Source organism: Corylus avellana, chromosome ca3, assembly GCF_901000735.1.
Source record: "Corylus avellana chromosome ca3, CavTom2PMs-1.0".
In the NCBI taxonomy this organism is placed as follows: Eukaryota; Viridiplantae; Streptophyta; class Magnoliopsida; order Fagales; family Betulaceae; genus Corylus; species Corylus avellana.
The window spans coordinates 10,264,946-10,286,691 of NC_081543.1; the positions used below are offsets into that span (position 1 = coordinate 10,264,946).

The window sequence follows — 21,746 nt, forward strand, 5'->3', positions numbered from 1 at the left end:
GCAATCATATCCAAGTTCTTTCAATAGAATCTTCAACCAATTCACATATCCCATGGACCACGGCTCAGAGTTAAACTTTTGCACTAGATCTAGCAACCACTGGCTTTTCTTACTACGCTAAGTAACTAGATTTCCTCCGGCAAGCGGATAGTATCCCTAAGTGGATCTTTGATTTGTGACTGACTTAGCCTAATCTGCATCTGTATAACCTTCTACTTTTTGACGATAATGTCAGGCAAACAACAATCCTTTCCCTAGTGCAGACTTCAAATATCGAAGTATTCTATAAACTGCTTCCATATGAGACTCCCAGGGTAAATGCATAAACTAGCTCTCTACACTTACTGCATAGGCAATGTCTAAACGAGCGTGTGACAAAATTATTAACCTGCTAACCAATCACTGGTATCTACCTTTATTCATCCGAGAACTCCCATCACTTTCTTCTAACTTTTTATTCTGCTCTATCGGGTTGTTAACAGCCTTACAACCGGGCATCCCTATTTCTTTGAGTAGATCAAGAATATATTTTCACTAGGAGAGGAAGATACCATATCTTGATCTTGCTACTTCAATACCCCGAAAGTAGTTCAAATTGGCTAAGTCTTTTATCTCAAATTCATTGGCGATATATTTTTTCAACCTCTATATCTCTTCATTATCATTACTAGTCAACACGATATCATTTACATAAACAATCAAGGCAGTTACCTTTCGCTGTATAGAATGTTAGATGAATAATGTATGATCGGCATGACATTGGTTATAGCCAAATCTTTGCATGGTTCTGGAGAATCTCTCAAACCAAGCCCTTGGAGACTTTCAACCCATATAAGGCGTTCTTCAATTTACACACTTTACCTTTGGCTGAGAAGATGGGAATCAAAAGGGAGTTCCATGTAGCCTTATTCCTCTTAAGTCTCCATGAAGAAATGCATTTTTCACATCAAGCTGCTGAAGTGGCCAATCTAATTTCGTGCTAGAGAAAGGAGGACTCGAATAGAATTCATCTTTGCTACCAGAGCAAAGTTCTCCTCGTAGTCTATCACATATGTCTAAGTGAAGCCTTTAGCAACCAATTTGGCCTTATACTTTCCACTGACCCATTGGCTTTATGCTTCACTGTAAACACCCATTTGCATCCGTCCACTTTTTTCCCACTAGGAAACTCAACTAGCACCTATGTGTTATTTTCGTGTAGAGCTCTCATCTCTTCCTGCATCGATTCCTTGCACTTTGGATCATTAAATGCTTCCTGTAAATTTTGAGGAATAGACATAGAAGACAATTTGGATACAAAGGAATGATATGAGGGTGAAAGGTTTTGATAGGGTATGAAGCTAGATAAAGGGTGTTGAGTGCAAGATCTGAACCCTTTATGCTGAACAATAGGCACATTCATATCATCAACAACATGTATTGAATTTAAATAAGGAGTACTATTACCTGAGTCTAGATCAGATGTTCGACAAGTAGCATTTGAAATAGCCTTACTTTTTTGGTGTCTGGAGTAAACTCTTAGCTCCGTCACTAGCAGTGGCTCACACGACTTATTAGCAAGTGGATGTTGTTTGTCATGCTCTGGCATAAGAGTAGGGATAGGTAAATGACTACTCTCAACTAACTTCTCTTCACTCGAGTTCTCCCTTTAAAGAGAAGTTTGGGCAGATGAAAAATATGATTGTGACTTAAAAAAGGTAACATCAATCGAAACAAAATGCTTTTGAGAAGGAGGATGGTAACATTTATACCCCTTATGAGTAGGGGAATACCCATGAAAATACATTTGAGAGCATGGGGATCTAATTTATCCCGAGTCGGACCATGAATGTGAACAAAACTGACACAACCAAACACCTTTGGAAGTAGATAAAGGTGGAGACAATACTTCAAGAGGTGTTTTAAAATCTAAAACACGTGAGGGCATTCTATTGATAAGATATGTTTTTTTTTGATAAGTAATAATGCATTAAAAGCATAGAGGGGCGCAACCCAAGTATACAGGAAGTATACAAGAGAGCGACTAAGTAGGGGAGAAAGAAGAAGAGAACATAAAGAGAAAATCAGAAAAATTGATCACTAAAGGAGCAAGCCAGCCGGCTGTCCATGTGAATAAGGTGTACAAAAAGAAGTGAATAAGATCCTCGAGGTTCCTCGACAAATCCTCGAAGCATCTCGCATTCCTTTCCTTCCAAAGACACCATAGGAGACAAAGGGGAGCCATCTTCCAAACCACAGCACTACTAGTTCTACCTCCCGCCCACCAACTGGCAAACATCTCCATGACGCTTCTAGGCATGACGCTTCTAGGCATAACCCATCTCAAGTTAAAGCGAGAGAAGATGACCTCCCACAACTTGCGCTCGACCCCACAATGAAGGAAGAGATGATCCACGGACTCCCCATCCGCCTCACACATACAACAACGATTAATCACAACAATATCTCTCTTCCGAACATTATCCAGCGTGAGAGATTTTCCAAGGGCGGCCGACCATGCAAAAAACGCCACTCGCAAAGGGGCCTTAGTGCGCCAAATCCTTCTCCACGGGAAATGGTTAGGCTCCTTAAAGGCAAGCCTCCTGTAGAAAGTACGGACCTCGAACTTCCCTTTACTTGAAGGAATCCACCACATTCGGTCCTCCCCTTCCCCCCGGATCGAAGACGAATACAAGAGCGAGAAGAAAGAGTTAGGGACATGCATATCAATCATTATGGACCGAGTTACCTTAAAGAAGATGTCCGATTTTTTCGCTCAGCAACTCCATTCTGCTGGGAAGTATCAACACAAGTGGTTTGATGAATAATACCATGTTCATGAAAAAGGGTACCAAGACTACTAGAGAGATACTCACCCTCATTATTGGAACAAACATTTTTGATAGAGGCAGTAAATTGGGTTTGAATCATATGGTGAAATACAGGGGGCACCTCACTTTTATCTTTTAACAAATAGACGCAAGTGGTTCGAGAGAAATCATCAATAAAAGATACAAGCTACCGATGACCAGATAAAGAGACCACCCTTGAAGGACCCCAAACATTAGTGTGAACCAGAACAAAAGGCGCATTGCTCTTGGTTATACTAGTAGAGAATGACACCCGATGAAGTTTAGCAAGTTCACAAGTTTCACACTGAAACTTAGAAACAAAATAATGTAAAAACAAGGAGGGAAGCTTTCATTGCAATAACAAAAAAGAAGGATACCCTAACCACTGATGCCAAAGCCAAATTATTACTATGCTTGAACAGTGTGATAAACTTGTGTGGGCTGAGAATTTAGATAGTACGGACCATCTCTCAGGCTACCACTACCGACTATCCTCCTCTTTAATAGGTCCTAAAATAAACATTAATCAAAATAGAGGTTAACTCTTCAATTTAACTCACGGGTAATATGAGCAATGGACAATAAATTGGTTGCAAAATTTGGTGTATGAACATATGACAATGACATAAAAGGTGAGACATAAATGGAAACTTTACTAGACATTGATGATAGAGAGCCATTTGCATTCTAACATTTTCCTTGTTTGAACAAAGATTATAGGAAGAAAACAAGGAAGATATACCAGTTATGTGATCGGAGGCCCCGAGAAGTCAATGATCCGCAAGAATCATCAGATGGGGTAGCAGATGCATATAGAGTAGTGGTCAAATTATTTGTATGGGCAAGGAAGGAGGATGCAATAATAAATGTTTCAAGTCGAGACATAAACCGACAAAGTGTGTCTACCTCTTCCTTGCTAAAAGCACCAACAAATGTTTCCAATTGTGACCTAAGCCAATGAAGTGTTGCTACCTCTTCTATGCTAAAAATGCCAATATCAATAGAAAATTTCTTCTCTACCACAAAAGTATGATTAGCTCGAGGCCTGGGTCCACCTCCTGAATAACCCCCTCAACCTCTTGTAGGATGGCCACGAAATCTCCAACAAGGCCCCTGACATGTTGAGTCTCGTGTGTGGAGAATTGAATTCTCACTATAAGACCTAACTCTCGATCCTCATTTTGTGTTTTGTGAGTTTCTAAGGTTTGACTCGTTTCCAACATCTTGAATCCATCAAGAAAACAAAGGCAAGCAGCAAAGAATTGCAAAAATACTAGCTGCAAAACCCATTTGACGGTGCCAATTTATGCCAAAAATCACAAGAAACAGCTCCAAACACAATCAAAACAACCAAGTAATTGCATAAATGAACAGAACTGGGGAAACAGCTAGAAATCTAACCTGAACCAGCTGAAATATGCCAAATCGAACCATAAGCGGCATTAATACTCATGAACTGTACAAAAATTAACTTGAATTGACCTAAAAATAACTGAATCCAGCCTGAACCGGTCAAAAAATCACACTGGCTTGAACTGAGAGAACCGATAACATGGGTTGAATCAGAGCAGGTCGGGGATATCATATCCCTTTATTACAAATGACTTGAATTAGTTATTGATATCCTTATCCTGAATAAGGAATAGTAGCACCTGCAACCGAACTGTATTCTTCACCTTCGGAGCTCATCGGAAATTTTCTGATGACACTAAGATAGTGCCAACAACCTTGGTGACATTGAAGGAAAAAGCCAAATGATGCTTAAATTCACACAAAATCCACTACAATCGTCACTAACATTACAAAACCGCCACTACGTGCGATTTTGGCCGCCAGAAAAGTCACCAACCACCACAGAAATGACCGAATATGCAAACTAACCATCCTGATTCATTATTTTAAAAATAGGGAAGCACCTCAAAAACTAGCAGCCACAATCACAGTTCTACTATCGTTAACGGAACCAACAATGGTAGGGATTGCGACATCACACCACTTATGACGATGGTCTCGATGCCATCGCTCTCCTAACACGGGAAGTAAGCCCAGAGCCTCAAAAACCTTCAATCAGCAGCAATAACAAATTGGTTGAAAGAAAAGAGAAGAAAAGAATAAAAATAAAAGAAAGAAACAAAGGGATGCAGGAAAAGAACGAAACAATATCAGGAAAAGATTATACTCTATGCTTTGATACCATGATGAAAGATAAGAAGGAAGGATTGTTATTATTTCTCTATACCTCAATGATACATCTACGTTGGATTATATAGAAAAGCAACACACACTAATACGGAATTACAATAAATGAGAGCATGCATGGAAAGGAAATCATATCATATCAGCTGCATATCTTTAACACTCTTTATTGTCTGTTATTTGATTTACTTTGCAGGAGGCACATTGTTGTAGTCAGTGGGGTCATGACTTTCGACCTGACTACAAGAATCTTGGCATCCTCAAGACTCAGTTCCCTAATGTTCCTGTGGTTGCTTTGACTGTATGTCTTCATTCTTTATTTTGTTTTTTGTCTTAACTAAAGCATAACAACCATGGTCTACAATTTCAAAGCTAGATCTGTCATTCTTTGCCAATCCTATCCACCAACACGCCCCACCTCCGTCTTCAGTGACTACTCCTCTCTCTATCAATCTGCTCCGTGCCGCTATAAGACCGCAGGCTGGCGAATGTCTCCCACGCGAGCGTGTGTTTCTCACTCGCCAACGCGTGTTTTCCTTGTTCCTTCCCAATGCCGTACTCCTCCGCTTTTGCTATTGTTGTTGGGTTTTTTGCTGTGTTTGTGCTTCTGTTATTCCTTTGTTTTTCTGTATTTTCCCTTGTTTTTGTCGGGTTTTGTGGGTTATAGTCTCCCGGTGCCACTTTGGTTAGATTTTGTACTGGAGACTTGTGTTACCTCTTCTTCGGATCCAAATCCGTTTTAGCTAGTGTCTCTCCCCGCTTTAGCTTCCTTGCGGTGATTGTTGCTGTTGCCAAGCAAGGGTTTAGGTAGGATTGAAGGGTTTTGAGGGTCATGCCCCTGTTTGCGTCCCCTTGCATTGGGAATTTGGGTAGGGTGAAGGGTCTCACAACGGTCATGCCTCTGCCCGCGCCTTATGTTTTGGTGTTTGTACCGCTTTATGTGGCCCCTTTTGAGAGAACTAGGGTCATTTTTTGACCAATTTCCTACTGTTTGGTTGCATTTTCTGCATTGTAATTTCTATTTTGGGTCTATTGTTGGGGAGCCAACCTTTCTGTGTTTTGAGTCCTGTAATCCTTTCCCAATTTTGGTTAGGAAAAAAAAACCATGCTCTGTAATTTCTTATTTCTGATATGCCATTTTTGGGGCAAGTTGATGACAATGCCATATCTTTGTTAGGCCACTGCAACACAGAAGGTCCAGACTGATCTGATGGAGATGCTGCACATCCCAAAATGTGTTAAATTTGTGAGCACAGTCAACAGGCCAAATCTCTTTTATATGGTATGTTTTTGGTATAATTTGTTTACTTTCAATATTTTCTGGCTTAATAATTTATGAGCTAATATTATATTTTCTTAAACTGCAGGTGCGAGAGAAGTCATCAGTTGCTAAGGTGGTTATTGATGAAATTGCTGGATTCATTCACGAATCTTATCGAAATAATGAATCTGGGATAGTTTATTGCTTTTCTAGAAAGGAATGTGAACAGGTCTGTGTCTTCTAGTTTTTTGTCCTTCTTGTCTTTGTTTCATTAGCTGTTATTTTTTTTTTTTGATAAGTAAATGTTTTAGCTTGATTAGAAATTGTTTATTGATTGAATTATCATGCAATTTTATTCTATGTTAGATTAGGAGATGCTTGGATATCTATCCAATTCTAATGATGTCGTAGTGTTTTAGATAGCATTTGTGCTTGAAGAGGCTCATATAAGATGTTACCAAAATCACCAAAATAATGGTAAAAGTAGATAATTGTTAAAATCTTGAAATGATTGAGGCTAAAATCTTTGTTTTCTGTCTTTTTTTTTTTTTTTCTCAAACTTAAAACATTAACAAATAATTCAAAACCCAAAATACTCGAAACACAAAAACACTATTTACTTTTATGTCACATCATAATGCTTTTCAAACTAAAAACAAACACCACCCCCAAAACACATTAAAAAACATGCTAATTCACTAAAAAGAAATAAGAAGGGACAAATAAAGTGCATAGAGTTGAAGAATATAGAAGAGAAGAAAGGGAGGATAAAAGAGAGAGAGATTGTCATAAAAGACAGGACACAAAATTGGGGTTCCTACTATACAAACGTTTTGTTTATTTTGGTGTCAAATAATACAACTACATAAATACCATCAAATATAATAATAATTTACAAATAAATGTACCACATCAACATTCCCCTACAAGCTGAGGCGCATATATCCTGCATGCCTAGCTTGTTTAAGATTGTGTGGAAGACTTTACTTGAAACATCCTTTGTCAAAATATATGTATTGTTCTTCTGTCTTCACTTGTGGTGTGCTGATTAAGCCCGCACACAATTTCTTCTTAATAAAATGCTAGGCAATCTCAATGAGCTTGGTTCGGTCAATGGGCAAGTTATTGACGGCCACTATCCATGACGAAAGGGATTGGAACAACTTCTACTATAACATCACAGTTTCATGATCTCAAAGCTCCTTGTGTTTCCTTCTCCACAATTGCACTATATTAAACACAGAGGAGTCAACTTCCACACTTCCAAAGCAGTACGGTGTCCTCATTGTCCTTTCCAACGCATCAACAACTCTCTAACCCTTCAAGACATAACTCATGCAACACCAAACAACTGGAAAAACGAACTCCATAAATCTCTTGCAACCTCACAATGAAGAAGGAGGCAATTAATAACAGGGTTCTTACTCTACTTACATTTCACCTCACTAGGGACCCCTCCCTTGCTCCCCAAGAATTGCAAATGCAATGTAAGAAATCCAAAAAATCCTGACAAGAAGATGGAATGCTTCCATAAAGATGCATCAAGCAAAAAGAAACATCAAAAAGAACAAGTTTGAACCCATTAGGGACTGCTCAACATGAGCAAAAATCTGGCTCCTTCTTTCATGCCATATTGTCTCTTTTGTATACTTTTCGTGTACGAGGCTCTGCCCCTTTTTCTAATAAATTATTATTCATAAAAGAATCACAATGGCACTACATTCCACTTCATTAGGTTCTGATAAATTAGTATAGATTATATTTTAGGGTTAAATACTGTTTAGTACCTGGGTTTTAACGACTTTATTTTTTCCTACTTAGGTTTCCATTTGTATCACAGATGGTATCTTTGTTATCAATAAAGACGGGATTGGTACCTCCGTCAACATTCCGTCAATGAAACTAACGGATTGCCACGTTAGCCCAACACGTGTAAAAAAAAACATGACACATGTCCTATGTTCCAATAAAAAAATTAAAAAAAAAAATTATTATTTGTTTTAAAAAAATGAATAAAAATATAGCAATAATTTAAAAAAATAAAATTTGAGGGGTGGCTTGAAGACACCCTTTTGTGCCCAATGGGGGTGGCCGAACTAGCCACACCCAAGGGTAACCCTTAGTAACAACCTCTTCTCAGGTCCTTTCCCTGCAGCTACTCTATACATTCCAAACCTCGTTTACTTGGACATCAGATTCAACAAATTCTCAGGTCAACTTCCTGAAGATCTCTTCAACGAGCAACTTGATGCATTGTTTCTCAACAACAACCAATTTGAAGTCGAACTCCCGCAGAATCTGGGGAACTCTACATCGTCTGTGATAAATTTAGCTAGTAATAAGTTCACCGGAAATATCCCCTGCTAATTTTGGTTTCATGGGTTCTAAACCGAAGGAGATATCGTTTCTGAATAACCAATTAACAGGTTGCATTCCTCAGTGAGTTGGGCTTTTCATGGATCATTTGATAGACACCATATCTTGTCTGGAAGAAATTGAGGTTCTCAATTTGGCACACAACAAGCTATCTGGGGTTTTGCCAGACCTGGTTTATTCTCTGAGAAGCCTTGCAAATCAGACTATTTCTTACAATCTCTTTTCTGGGTTCAGCCAGGATTGCTCCAACTTGTTTGTCAGAAATGTGGGTGGATTGGGGGCACAAACCACCCCTCAAATTTTATTTTATTTTTTTATTTTTATAGTTTTTTAATTTTTTTCTTCATTTAAAAAAAAAATTAAATTAAATTTTTTTTATTGAGAGATAGGACACTTATCATGTTTTGATTGGGTTGATGTGGCAATCTGTTAGTTTTATTGATGGAATCTTGACAGAAGTACTAACCCCGTCTTTATCGATAACAAAGGTACCATTTGTGATACAAATTAAAACTTAGGTGGGAAAAAATAAAGTCATTAAAACCTAGGTACTAATGAGGTATTTAACCCTTTATTTTATTTTATTTTGTTCATGTAGTAACTTATGTACTATCTTTGCATTATTTCACTAAATGCTGTGTTGGATATGTGATTGTAGCTTCTACTTTTTGGGTCTAAAAAAGACTTATGCTTTTCTTATACCGTCAAGAGTCGCAGGTTGCAAAAGAGTTACGGGAGAGAGGAATTTCAGCTGATTATTATCATGCTGACATGGATGTAAATGCTCGTCAGAAAGTACATATGCGGTAAAGTCATTGTTTTAAGATAAAAGTTGTGGATTGCAATGTATTAAGTGGTTTGTACCTAGTTGTGGTCACAAATCACCCATAGCTTACATTTCTTAGTTTCCTTCAAAATACCTTGTATGCAGTTGATCTGGTCTCACACACACAAACTTTTGATAAGAGATGTTAAGCATGCCACCTCATAGAAAAGTCTCATAAAGCTAACGTCACTAGTTCGAATCTCTCCCTCCCCATCTCCTTAGGGCCAATTACTTATCAAAGAAAAAAGAAAAGCCTAATAAAAGACCCCAACCCCCCAAACAATAACCTTTAGCAGCTTGTTTGAGTGCAAGGTAGTCTTGCATTTTCTTTAGACTTGAATTACCCCCTTAAATGGGTTGGATAATTTTTTTGAGGTTTTCCTCATTAATTAGTATTATATTTTATGGAAACTGAGATAGATCTGTTATTGTTTTTTTTTTTTTTTGTCGACTTATTCTGATTGGTAAACCCTTTGGGAGTATAAAAAATGTGATGATGCTTGTGTATGTTTCATGACACAGATGGAGCAATAACAAATTGCAAGTTATTGTTGGTACGGTATGTAGGACTTCAATGCCCAATTCTTTATTTGCTTAATGTCGTGTTATGATTGTAATACCTTCACTTGCATTTCCAGGTGGCGTTTGGTATGGGAATCAACAAACCAGATGGTTAGTATTGTGAAGTACCTATTTGTTAGAGATACCCTACTATAGATTCTCTGATTGCAGCTGTAATAATGAGATTAATTAGTTCATGTAACCAAAGTAGTTGGGCTCTCACTTTTTTCAGTAATTAAAGTAGCGTGGACTCAAACAATATATTGTTGCTATTTTTTCAACCTCAAAATAATGCAAAATATTGAAAAAAACACCACAAAGATATTATTTGAAATTTGAGAATGGACACACATACAGAACAAGCATATTAGTTGCATTGCAAAAATAGAGTAAGCAGGGCCTTTTATCCCATAATATTCTTTGTGCATCTATCTGTATCAAGGGTCAATTAGGCATATATATAGTTCAACCTTTGGTGATCACGTTTTCATCACTACTAGTAGCATAATGGTTGAATAATTGAATTTACCATTTCTCGGTAGTTTAGCCTTTTGAAATAAGTGGCATTTTTTCATGATATTAAAGCATCTCCAGTAGTAGTGGCTATTTTAGCTACTCAAAATGCATCTTTTTTATTTTAGCTACTAGCTTTTCAATATAAATTCCAACAGTTTATCTGTTTTACTCATTATTTTCTAATCTTCTTTTTAGTATTTTTTCCACTTCTCTGAGTTCTTTCTCTCACTCTCGCTCATCAATCATTACGCATATCCCAACCAGATTTTTCTTCTCACCCAAATCTAGATGAAATTTCCACATGAAATCTGCCAAATCTCCTCTTCCTCTCCCTCTTCTCTCTCTCTCACCCTCAATCTCTTTTCCCCAAATCTCCATTAATCTATAAAACTTAACACCCACAATCTTCATCCCCAAAGCCAATACAAACACGAGTGTCTTGAGCCCTGTATTTGATGGACAACAAATGGTGTTGCTGGGAACTAGCAAGCTCTGCAAGTTTAATTTGGAGGCGAGCGATGGGATCTACAGTATTGATGAAAAGCTCAATCTCCGAATTAGGGCGAAGGTGGGTTGGATCAAGATTGGGCAGTTCAAGCCCAAGATCAAGTGTGGCTTAAAGGTTCCTTTAAGCTCTATTGGAAAATCGACAGGTAGCTTTGAGACTACCAAATGCAGTTTGGATCTTTGATCATCACACCACATCGACAACGACGTGTTGGACGTGGCCATGGAACAGAGGATGAGAGAAAGACGAGAAACTTCCCTTTAGTTGTGGTGGTTTAGGCGATGTGGTAGGTGGTTTGGAGCGGTTCAGGCGTGGATGGGTGCGTTGCTTTCTTGCATCTGTTAAGAGGGTCACTCAAGGGCTTTGGTTCAAGTTGTGATATGAAAAAAAGGAAGTGCTAGTGAGAGTGGTGTTTTCCTTCTCTCTCTCTCTCTCTCTCTCTCTCTCTATATATATATATATATATATATATATATATTCCTCTTTCATATGCCATTGATATAAATTTGCATTTGTTTAGACATATAAGTTCTGATATTTAATACTTAGCACCTGCTTGTAGTCAGGTTTGTCATCCATCACAGCTTGAGTAAATCAATGGAGACATACTATCAGGTTTTTTCCTCTCTTTTTTCTCACTATGTTCACCTTCTTCCTAAATGCTATTCTTTCTGTAACCTCTCTTGCTACAGGAAAGTGGTCGAGCTGGACGAGATGGACTCCCTTCTGAATGCCTACTCTACTTCAGGCCTGCTGATGTTTCTAGGCAGGTAAGATTCGCTTTGACATTCTGTGTTTTTGATGTGTTTTTAAAGATACTTTTGCAGACTATTCTGTAATCTTGAATTTGAAATTCTCTTGCAGAGTTCCATGGTCTTCTATGAGAATTCCGGATTGCAGAATCTCTATGACATAGTACGATATTGTCAGGTCAGTTCTCTATTATCTCTATGACAGTCAACCAAACGGATTTTCAAATGTGCCCCCACTATTAACACATATTTCAAAACAAATCACAAAACTTTTCTAAAAAAGACAAAACACTTCTCACAAATCACTATTCAATAAATAAAACACGAGACATTTCTCAAAAAGTAACTATACAAACTCATTTTTTAAGGTGTGGACTATCCTTATTACATATTGAAAATAATTAATTAATTTTTTTATTAAAAAGAAAAAAAAAAAGCAGCAGCAGCTAGCTGGCATGGTGGCCGTCTACCTAGTGGTGGCAGCCCTGCGGTGGTGGCTGCCAGATTATGTTGAAATATTTCTCAGTTATTTTTTCACAAACAACCCTCAAAACTTTGCCAAATATATATTTTTTTTTGGGCCCTACATACAACACTATTTTAAAATGTGGCCCCCAATCAAATCAATTCTCAAATTTTACCTTTTTGAAAACTCTTTCCAGAATCCAAAACCCAAAACACTTCTCAAAATTTTCCCCATTTCTCTAATTTTTCTTTTTGAAGATGCTTTCTGCATTAGGTTTTTTTCATGGTAAAATATATTTATTTGGAATTTTTTTCTTAAATAATGTATATTAAAAAAACACACAGAGGGGCGCAATCCATATACACAAAAAGTATACAAGACAACCCCTACTAAATAGAAAAGAAAGCACATAACACTAAAAAATCAGAAAACGTATACACATGCAAAATAGACCAAGTCACTCCATGAAAACATAGTATGTAACGCCAACTTCTTCAACTCGAGCAAGCCACTCTCACGATCCTCAAAGCTTCGTGCATTCCGTTCTTGCCTGAGATGCCACATCACACACAATGGAATCATCCTCCTTATGTGCAAAGCAAGCATTCACAATTCCAATATTTCTTTGGAATACTAGACAGAAAACCTCAATCTCTTAAATTTTTAGCCTTGGTCCAGGAAGTGGAGAGGACAACCATTCACGATAGACCCTTCTCAATTGATGTGAGAGTTTTCTCTAAAACTAGTATTGTTCTATTAGTTCTCTGTCTCATTGATACAAGGACAGCTGCCAGAGTATTTAATAAATAGCTTAGTTCAAGTACAATTTTGGTCCTTCAATTATGTATCTTAAATGTGAATTGTGTCAATTTTGTCTTGAGGATGACGCCATGTGAAATGCACATGATACTTCATCACCATTAGCCCTAAGTGAACCGCGTGCATGTCATGTGACTTTCCCTTTGATCTTGTGAGCTCTACTGTAGCCTAACGTGCCATGTTATAATAAAAGTACAAGTGAGAAAAGTAGTCTACGACATCAGCAGTTGTCTTTTGTATAGTGACAACAAGACTGGACAAAGGTAATATTGAAGTGTTTTCAAAACTTTTTCTTTTTATAAGTAAAAGTGTTTTCAAAACATCAAGGACCTAATTGAAAAATCTATAGTTTATGGACGAAATTTAAAATCTATTACATTGTTCAAGGACCAAAGTTGTTGTATTTTAATAAATAACTTGCGTTGGTAACAATAATTTAGCATAAGATTGCTTCTAGTTCATTTCTGATTTCATGTTTAGCAATGAAGCCTGGTTGAAGTGCAAACACTTCTAATCAGCCATATCTGCTATACTGATTATTGAACTGATTGATGTCTTTTATGCAAATTAGACCAATTTTTGGTTTTTATTCATTACCTTTTGTGGATAAGTAAATGGCAAAATCTACCTACAAGGACCTTCACCTTTATCATCCCTCTCAGATGACCAAACCATAACTTCGAGCATTTTCTTGTCTCTGCAGTCCTACAAGCGCTTTTAATGTTTCTCAACATTCCTGGCCTTGTATGCGAAGTTCATTTTGTTTACCTGAGATACGGTTTATCTGCACGTGGAAGCTATCTTAATCAATTTCTCTTTGTTATTGCAGTCTAAAAGACACTGCCGGCGGAATGCCTTTTTCCGACATTTTGCTGAGCGATTACAGGATTGCAATGGTTCCATTTGGTGTTTGTTGTCATTGAGAATTGCTTTTCATCCATTGCGCTGTACTGATTCTCAAATAATGTAAAGTTTAATTAATATTGTTTCAGGGATGTGTGACAATTGTGCATTCTCAAGTGAAGTTAAGGAAGTGGATGTCACTTGTATGTTCCACTGACTTTTCTTGAAACAAACATATTTCACTATTCTTGTATTCTCAATCAATTTTGGTACTGTTTTAAGATATTCTTGGGGTTGAGTACCACCCCCATTTTGGCCACCCCCCAAACTCAGGAAAGTTTTAAAGAGCATGTGCTGTGGCTTTTACAAAGATATATAGGTTGACTTGGTCTAAAGTCTGTGATATGTTTCACTCCTGAAGTCTTCCATTATTCTTTCTATAACATAATCAACTGTAATTACTGGAAGGTTCATACATAGGTTTTTGTCCTACGCCCTAGTTTCTATTAGGTGTATAATGTTTTTCATCTAATAAACCATTCTTGATTTTCCTCAATTTCTTTACATCATTCTTTGAGTTGGTTGTATTTGTTTTATCTTTTATTTTGCATTCCCTTTCTATTTTAGTATCTGATACACGAGTCTAGCACAATTGTTGATTATAGGTTTTTATGTACAATATGAGCATCCTTTGCCAGGTGATGCACAACTTATGGTTTCTTTGCTGCAAGATGTACAAGAGAATGATCAGAGATTGACGATGTTACAATTGGTTGACAAAATGAAAGTAAAGCACAAACAAGGTTGGTTTTATGCTCTAGCTCATTCTCCTCTTTATCAAATATGAGTGGGCAGGATATCTTGTATATGCAGAGCAAGACACCTGTAGATGTTTTGTGTATATGTTTGTATTACCTGTATGTATTACTGCTGCTAGTTGCAAATGGAAGGTATCATGTAAATGCAGAGCAAGACAACTGTAGATGTCGTTCCATGTATATGTTTGTATTGCCTGTATGTATTACTGCTGCTAGTTGCAAATGGAAGGTTTTTTATTCATTTTCATTGTACATTGTATTGGTTACCTAGTGGAAAGGCAAAAATGAATCAAATAATCATTTTACTGTACCTTCAAGAATTTGCTGATTATTTGGTTTGATAATGTATTTTCTTGATGCATGACCATATAGATGCTGATGAAAGTTTTGGTTTTCAAATTAGATTTTACTTGTTATAAAAGATGGGAGCCTTGCATGCAACCCTAGTAATGAGGATGGCTCTACTAGCACTTATACCTGTAAATCTGCAGTACCAAACAACTAGATGAGATTCAAAAAAAAAAAAGATGCTATGCAATCTACATGATGGACTGGTTTTATGCATAACGCTATGGTTCTATTGTTTTAGGCACTGGTAACAATATTTTGAAAGACAATTCATAGATGATAAATATTGAAAAAGCAGTGCTGGGTCCCCCACTGTATATCTGCCAATATCTTTTCTGAAGATGATATTCAGGGTGTCATCTCTTGGCTAAGTAGATTTAGATGGTCAGTGTTCCCTTTAATGCTTTGACTTACTCGCTGGGTTGTAAGCGGATTAGAACTTCCAAGCAAGGAGGCTCTACAGAGCTTTTCAGCTGCATCATGTATGAGGCATCAAAGAAATGGTCCATTGATGCATTTTATATGTTTTTACGTATTTTGGTTCTTACTTTGGTGGTAGAAGTTAAATGCTACTGAACGTATGCATGGGTGTTACCTCTTCAAGAACCATCAGTCTAGAGATAGCATTTCAGGGTCTTTTCAAGGTTGGACGCACTAGGTTTCATGGGGTTCTGCTATTCTTTACATTATTGGGGTGATTAGATTAGAAAGGTTAAACTAGCACATTGTAAATTACCATTTATCTCAAAAGCTTAAGCTGATAGGAAATAGTTGATTTAATCATTTTATTAATATTCTAACACTTTCCTTCACTTGTTGGTTCAAACCCCCCCTTAATAAGTGAAGCCTAACACATGAAATATTTAATTGAAATAGGAAGTGAATGATGGAGATAGGTTCGAACTTAGGACCTTTGCTTTAATACTATGTTAAATTACCATTTATGCCAAAAACCTAAGCTAATAAGAAATGTTTGATATAATCATTTAATTAAGATTTTAACAGTACAATTTGTTGGTCAGGAGTCTATCTAATCCCTCCTTTGGTCTCATTGACAAAAGAGTTTAGAGGTGCCCCTTTGCAGATTAGAAAACAGTTTGTTTCGTTGGTATTATTAAATTTTTAATTATCCAAAAAGTTTAAACTAATAGGAAATGGTAAACTTAATAATTTAATTAATACTTTAACACGTCCCCTTACATGTGGGACCAAACAACACAGTCTATTTTAATTGAAATGGAAAATAAACTGTAGAGTTAAGGTTCGAGCTTAAGACCTTGGCTCATATATCATATTATAAAGTTTGCATGAAAACTCTTAGAGAGAAAGATGAGGCATGTTACTTATGTAACATACCTCACACTTTATTATATAGGTAAAAAAATATAACAATAACCAAAATACCCATGTACACCAAACCCTAACAAACTCTTATAACAGGCATCAGGCAACATTTGTCGAGAGCTGTTGACTGTCTACATGGTTGAAGCATTGCAATTCGTCCTATCGGCATCAAACAGCTCATAAATGTAGCTTGCTCAGTTGAATTGAAGTTCAAATTGAGAAACCATAAAGATATTGGGGATTTTTTCTGTTGTTAATCGGTGTGCAATTAAACTTCAGCTTTTGGGTGCTATACTCCTTTGATGCATCAGATTGCACCTTTCTTTCTTGAGGTGGAGACAAGTTTAGAGCCAAGGTAAAAATGGATCAAGAATTTTTTTTCCTTTTTTGGCTAAATTGTGGTCCCACTTCTGACCAATGAGTTTCCCATCATTGGGATTCTCATCTTCCTTGCTTGAATCCCTGTTCCCACTCCACCTAATATATGCTTCCCCTCAAATACATAATTTTATTTGAGAAAATAGTATTCCCTTTAAATCGAAGGGAAATTAAATGAAACTCTTAATTTAAAATGCTTGTTATTATTGATCATAATCAATACATGAGACTCTCTCTCTTTCTCCCTCCTTATTTTGGTCTCAATAAATCATGTCATTTTCCTTGATCCATTGTTGCTTTTCTTCTCTTTCTTATGCACTTCTTGGAGGTAATACTTTTCTGTTAATTCTATTGGGAATTTATCTTTCCTGGTCAAAATTTCCTAGGTTCTGAACTAAAGAGAGAGGAAAGAGAACAACTTGTCATACAGCTTATATTAGACCGTGTATTGGTAAGAACACTGACTCTATTGACCTTGACTTTGTTTTAAAAAAAATTGCTTGTTCTCAGTAACTTTTCTTGGTGGATTGCTAAAAAAATTGTGAAATTTTTGTAAATTTTATTTGTTAATTAAATTAATTTGCTACAGAATGTGATAAGGTTTATCAATTGCTTATTTGTAGTTTATTTCTGAAATATGTTCTGAAAAAAAAAAAAAAAAAAATGAAGTTTGAACATAATAGCCCTAGTTCATTATGCTACATTCCATTATGCTCATACTGCTGCATAACTAAGATAATTTTCAATATTTTGAGGGAATTTCACCTTTTTTTTTTTTTTCAAATGAGAATCACTATACAGTAGTTTTTGAAGCAGAAGTGACTGACCAATTACAAATTCATCAGTTGGCATATTAAATTTCTAAAATGAATTTCCATGCTATTAGATGTCCATAAAATGTCATCTAGCTATACAAAATTAAATGACACACTACTAATTCTGCAACTTTTAATTATGGAGCATAAAGAATTTGGAAATTTTATTGTTTACTTCATAATTCTTCTCAATTTGCACAAGAAACATAAGATACAGTGATGAGGTGAAAAAAAAATGCACAAACACCGACACGTATGAACTCACACAGATGAGCAACGGAGTGATCAAATCACAAAGAGACATATGCAAGCACAAACACACAGAGACGCAAAAATCATGCATTTTTACAATTTTTGGGTCCATGATCTTTGGAGTTGAACCATGGTCAGGTTGGGTTCCAACTTTTCTACTAAACAAGTGTACCTTAAGGCTTTAGCGCCGCTTATTTAACATTAGAACCAAGTTGTGACATCATGACATGCCTTAGCTGAGTGGTTTGCCAGCAACTTGTGAGAAGGTCAGCTTTTTCACCCTATTCTTCTTCCTTGGTCTTCTGAAACCCAAAAAGGGTATGAAATGCAGTTAATTAACTGGTTAACCAATCTAGAAAACTGGGCTGTTATTGGTCAAAATACATATTTCTCTTCCAATTATCTATATTAAAGAGATCTGTAATGTGATCAAATCTCTTTTTCTAAAACTTTATTCTTTCTGTTGACTGATTGAACTTTTGCTGTTGGCGCAACTTGGCATTTTTTTTATTTGTCAGTATGTTAAACGGACTAATCCATTCTTGATGCAGAAAGAAGAATTTCAGCATACAGCTTATGCCACTAATGCTTATGTAACAGTGGGGCCATTTTCCAAGCAAGTATTACAAGGTAAAGGTGCTTGATTTTCAAAGAAAATGCTAGCCTATTGTTAGAAAGGGTATTATTGTAATAAAGGCCGTAGTGAGAGGGCCATAGTATGCTCTGAGCCTCTCTTTTTGTGCAAATCCTAATCTTGACACCTATAAACAAGTAAAATTGTAAGAATTTCTTGTCTCAAAGAATGCTGTTACTTCCACTCTGTTTCTTGGTATTTACAAGAATTATTTGCAGAAGGTAGGATAAGTTGAACCGGATGTTCTTTTACTACAAGTGCTGACTTTGTGAAACCTTGCGTTTCAAGCCTTTTTTGTGTTAGCATATTAATGTCATAGCTTTGACTTGTAAGTATCTATTTTTCATTGTGTCTGCATGTGCTGCTTCCACTCTCTCGTGATATTTGAAGTTGGCCCCTTCAAATGAATCTCATGTACTAATTCCCTTCAAATGAAGCATCTTGAACGTAGATATTTATCTCGTTGTTTCTTCTTTAGTCCTGAGTGAGCTCAACTCAACCCTCACTGTTGTTTATTATTAACTTGCTTTCCTCTATCCATCTGCCATCAACTACTTGTCCCAGTGATATTCTTTAAAGAAGAAATTTTAGTATTCCTGCTCGGGCCTAAGTTTGGGCATTTTTTGCTGGCTAGTTATGCTATAATGGAAATTATTTGTAACTTTTTTTTTTTTTTTTTGTTCATATTGCTTGTAGGAAAGAAAATTGTGAAGCTTGAAATTTCTAGTGAGGAGAAGAATATGACTGGCGCGAAATCAGCCAAACGCAGCCTTTCATCCTCTGTTTTGGAGTTTCAACTTGATGAACTGCGGAAAGAACTGTCTTCGATCCAGGGGGGAATATTCCCTCATTCTGTCTTGTCTACTCAACAAATCAGCATGATAAATGCCCAGAAGCCAAATTCAGTGGAACAGGCAAGTTTTATCATCACCAGTCCTATTAGTTTTGAGTAGCAATCCTTCAATTAGTTTGTTTCAAAAATGTCTTGGTTTCTCCAACTTGTAGCTTGTGCATCTAATATAGTTCTTCTGAATTAAGGAAAGCCACAAGAACATATTCATTTGCTTCTCCTCAACTAAAGAAAAAGTGGGAGAGGTTGGAAGGGGATTGAAATGAACAATGCCAAATGTAAACCTTATCAGAAAAACTAAGTAAATGCTATTTTCACAGTTTTTTTGTTCAGAAAATCTTTCAAACATTGATTGTGAAATCAAGTACAAATATGATGAAAGTGAAGTGGCAGAAAGGTGGAAATTAAGTTTCAAAAAATGGCATTATTCTTATGAATAGGAAGCTGTAGTAATTTTGAATTCTAGACCTTAGCAACTTAACTGTTCATTCCTTGGTTGTGATTCTTAAACAGCCCAACTGGTAGCCTGTCAACCTGAAACTATAGTCATAACATATCCAATTTTTCTTGCAGTTGGAGAAAATCATTGGAAAATTGAAGACGGAGAGATATGGAAGTAGAATTCTTGAACAAGTTGAGAAGTACTCCGACGCGGTGCAGACTGATGAGTTAAATGAAGAACAAGTCAGTCAAAATAGAGCTACCAAACGGCTGAAAAGCAAAAAGGCTCTTGTTGTTATTGAAAGCAGTGATGATGAAGCGTGAGTGGATTGGTAAATTAGAGGCGATTTTGTGATGGTCTCCTTCCGGAAGGAGAGGACTGTGTACATGGATATTTAGTTGAGATAGTTTGGGGATCTTGACTGCTCTTAAACTTTGAGTTTCCTTTCCCTGTGGGAGTTTTCTTTGTTCTTCCCTCTCTCACTCTCTCACACACACACACACATAGACCTGAACAGAATGAATCAATAGCCACATTGTTAGAGTTTATACCCAAAAGTCTAATTATTTTGTATGACATTTTAGTTTAATTAAATAGAATTGTTTATTTGCTGATTTATTTAATGAATATTGAGCATATAACCATGAAAGAACAGGAGCCTCAAAGCTACAAGTTGAACAGGGGCTTTATCATCTAGTTATATTGAATTTACTTCTAATAGTCTTTTGTGATTTATTTACTTCAATTTAATTTACAGTTTATGACTGTACACATATAAATAGAGGGAGATAATAGCAACACATAAAACTACCACCAAGAGAAAAAAAAAGAAAAAAGCTTCACAAAATGACATAAATTATGAAACACCAACCATCAATCAAGTAGGAGAAAAAGATATTCTGCAAATATGATTTTTTGCCTTGTGTTTCTTAATCGTTTGCTTTCACGTTTTTTCTTCTTTATAATTAGAAGAAAATAACTGTGACGCCCCTGTAAATGGATTTCAAGTTTCGACTTATCAAAGTTTATTTTAGCCTGTAGAATAGAGGCCAGACAATCAGTAGAGGAGGAGGAGAGTGGCCAGCCAGTCAGGATAGGGGCCAAATCAGTCAGGGCAGGGGGCCAAATCTAAAACTTAGGCCTATTTAGGATCCGTTGGATTGCAGTTTCAATAAGTGGGATTTTAAAAATTGAGTTTTAAAAAATTGCATTTTTGAAATCTGTTACTTTTTAAATTCGTAAGGCATTTGATAAAATATGTTAAAAAAATACTCTTTTTTTTTTTATCAAATATTTGTTATGCGAAATAGTAAATTTTGTTTAAATTCACAACTTTTCAAATAAACACCCCTAGCCTGTTTATAGAAATTACAGATTTTTTTTCCTATTTTAGATTAAGTGCTTCTTAAATCGCAATGTCAAATGCCTTACATTTTGTGATATCTTTTAACAACACAAATTATTCTTGCAAAATTACAATTCCAAGCGCACTCTTATGCTAAATTATAGGCAAACTTTTCAAACATGGGGTCATGGCCCATGCCGCCCCTGCTCTATTCTGTCTCTGGACGGTGTGACAATGGGCTAAGGAATGCAACAATAGGAAAGTCTTCGATCAATGTGTGTCACATGGTTGGCAACTACGACAAATTGGCTATAAAAGACAATGGACACTAGGTAAAAATAAGATGTTCACCTCAATCTCTTGAGCCCTGCATTCTACTCTCCTAACTATCTTCAAAATTTAAAGATCGAAGCTATCTCCAACTTGACTATCTCAACTGATGATCAACTATTATGTTAGTAGCGATCCTTAAATGAGTTTAATTTAAGGTTAAGTTGGTTTTTCTAGTGTCTGTTGGAAAGTAAATGCTTATTATTATTATTATTATTATTATTATTGAAAAGGA

General features: G+C 36.4%; 1 protein-coding gene across 3 annotated transcripts in view; it reads left to right on the top strand.

The window, feature by feature from the left end:
- LOC132173773 (ATP-dependent DNA helicase Q-like 2) overlaps window positions 1–20,452 on the top strand; it is a 33,638-nt gene extending 13,186 nt beyond the window's left edge. Inside the window, exons 5-20 of one of the 3 annotated variants that reach the window (XM_059585372.1) lie at window positions 5,224–5,328; window positions 6,205–6,309; window positions 6,395–6,517; window positions 9,382–9,470; window positions 10,013–10,049; window positions 10,129–10,162; window positions 11,638–11,690; window positions 11,768–11,845; window positions 11,940–12,005; window positions 13,942–14,008; window positions 14,105–14,158; window positions 14,621–14,758; window positions 17,230–17,294; window positions 18,462–18,540; window positions 19,241–19,458; window positions 19,968–20,452. In XM_059585372.1, the coding sequence (XP_059441355.1) occupies window positions 5,224–5,328; window positions 6,205–6,309; window positions 6,395–6,517; window positions 9,382–9,470; window positions 10,013–10,049; window positions 10,129–10,162; window positions 11,638–11,690; window positions 11,768–11,845; window positions 11,940–12,005; window positions 13,942–14,008; window positions 14,105–14,158; window positions 14,621–14,758; window positions 17,230–17,294; window positions 18,462–18,540; window positions 19,241–19,458; window positions 19,968–20,159 (1,503 nt within the window). In that variant the 3' untranslated portion in view covers window positions 20,160–20,452. The remainder of the gene's footprint in view (window positions 1–5,223; window positions 5,329–6,204; window positions 6,310–6,394; window positions 6,518–9,381; window positions 9,471–10,012; window positions 10,050–10,128; window positions 10,163–11,637; window positions 11,691–11,767; window positions 11,846–11,939; window positions 12,006–13,941; window positions 14,009–14,104; window positions 14,159–14,620; window positions 14,759–17,229; window positions 17,295–18,461; window positions 18,541–19,240; window positions 19,459–19,967) is intronic. The other 2 variants (XM_059585373.1, XM_059585374.1) reach the window with 2 other exon arrangements.
- The last annotated feature ends 1,294 nt before the right edge of the window (window positions 20,453–21,746 follow it).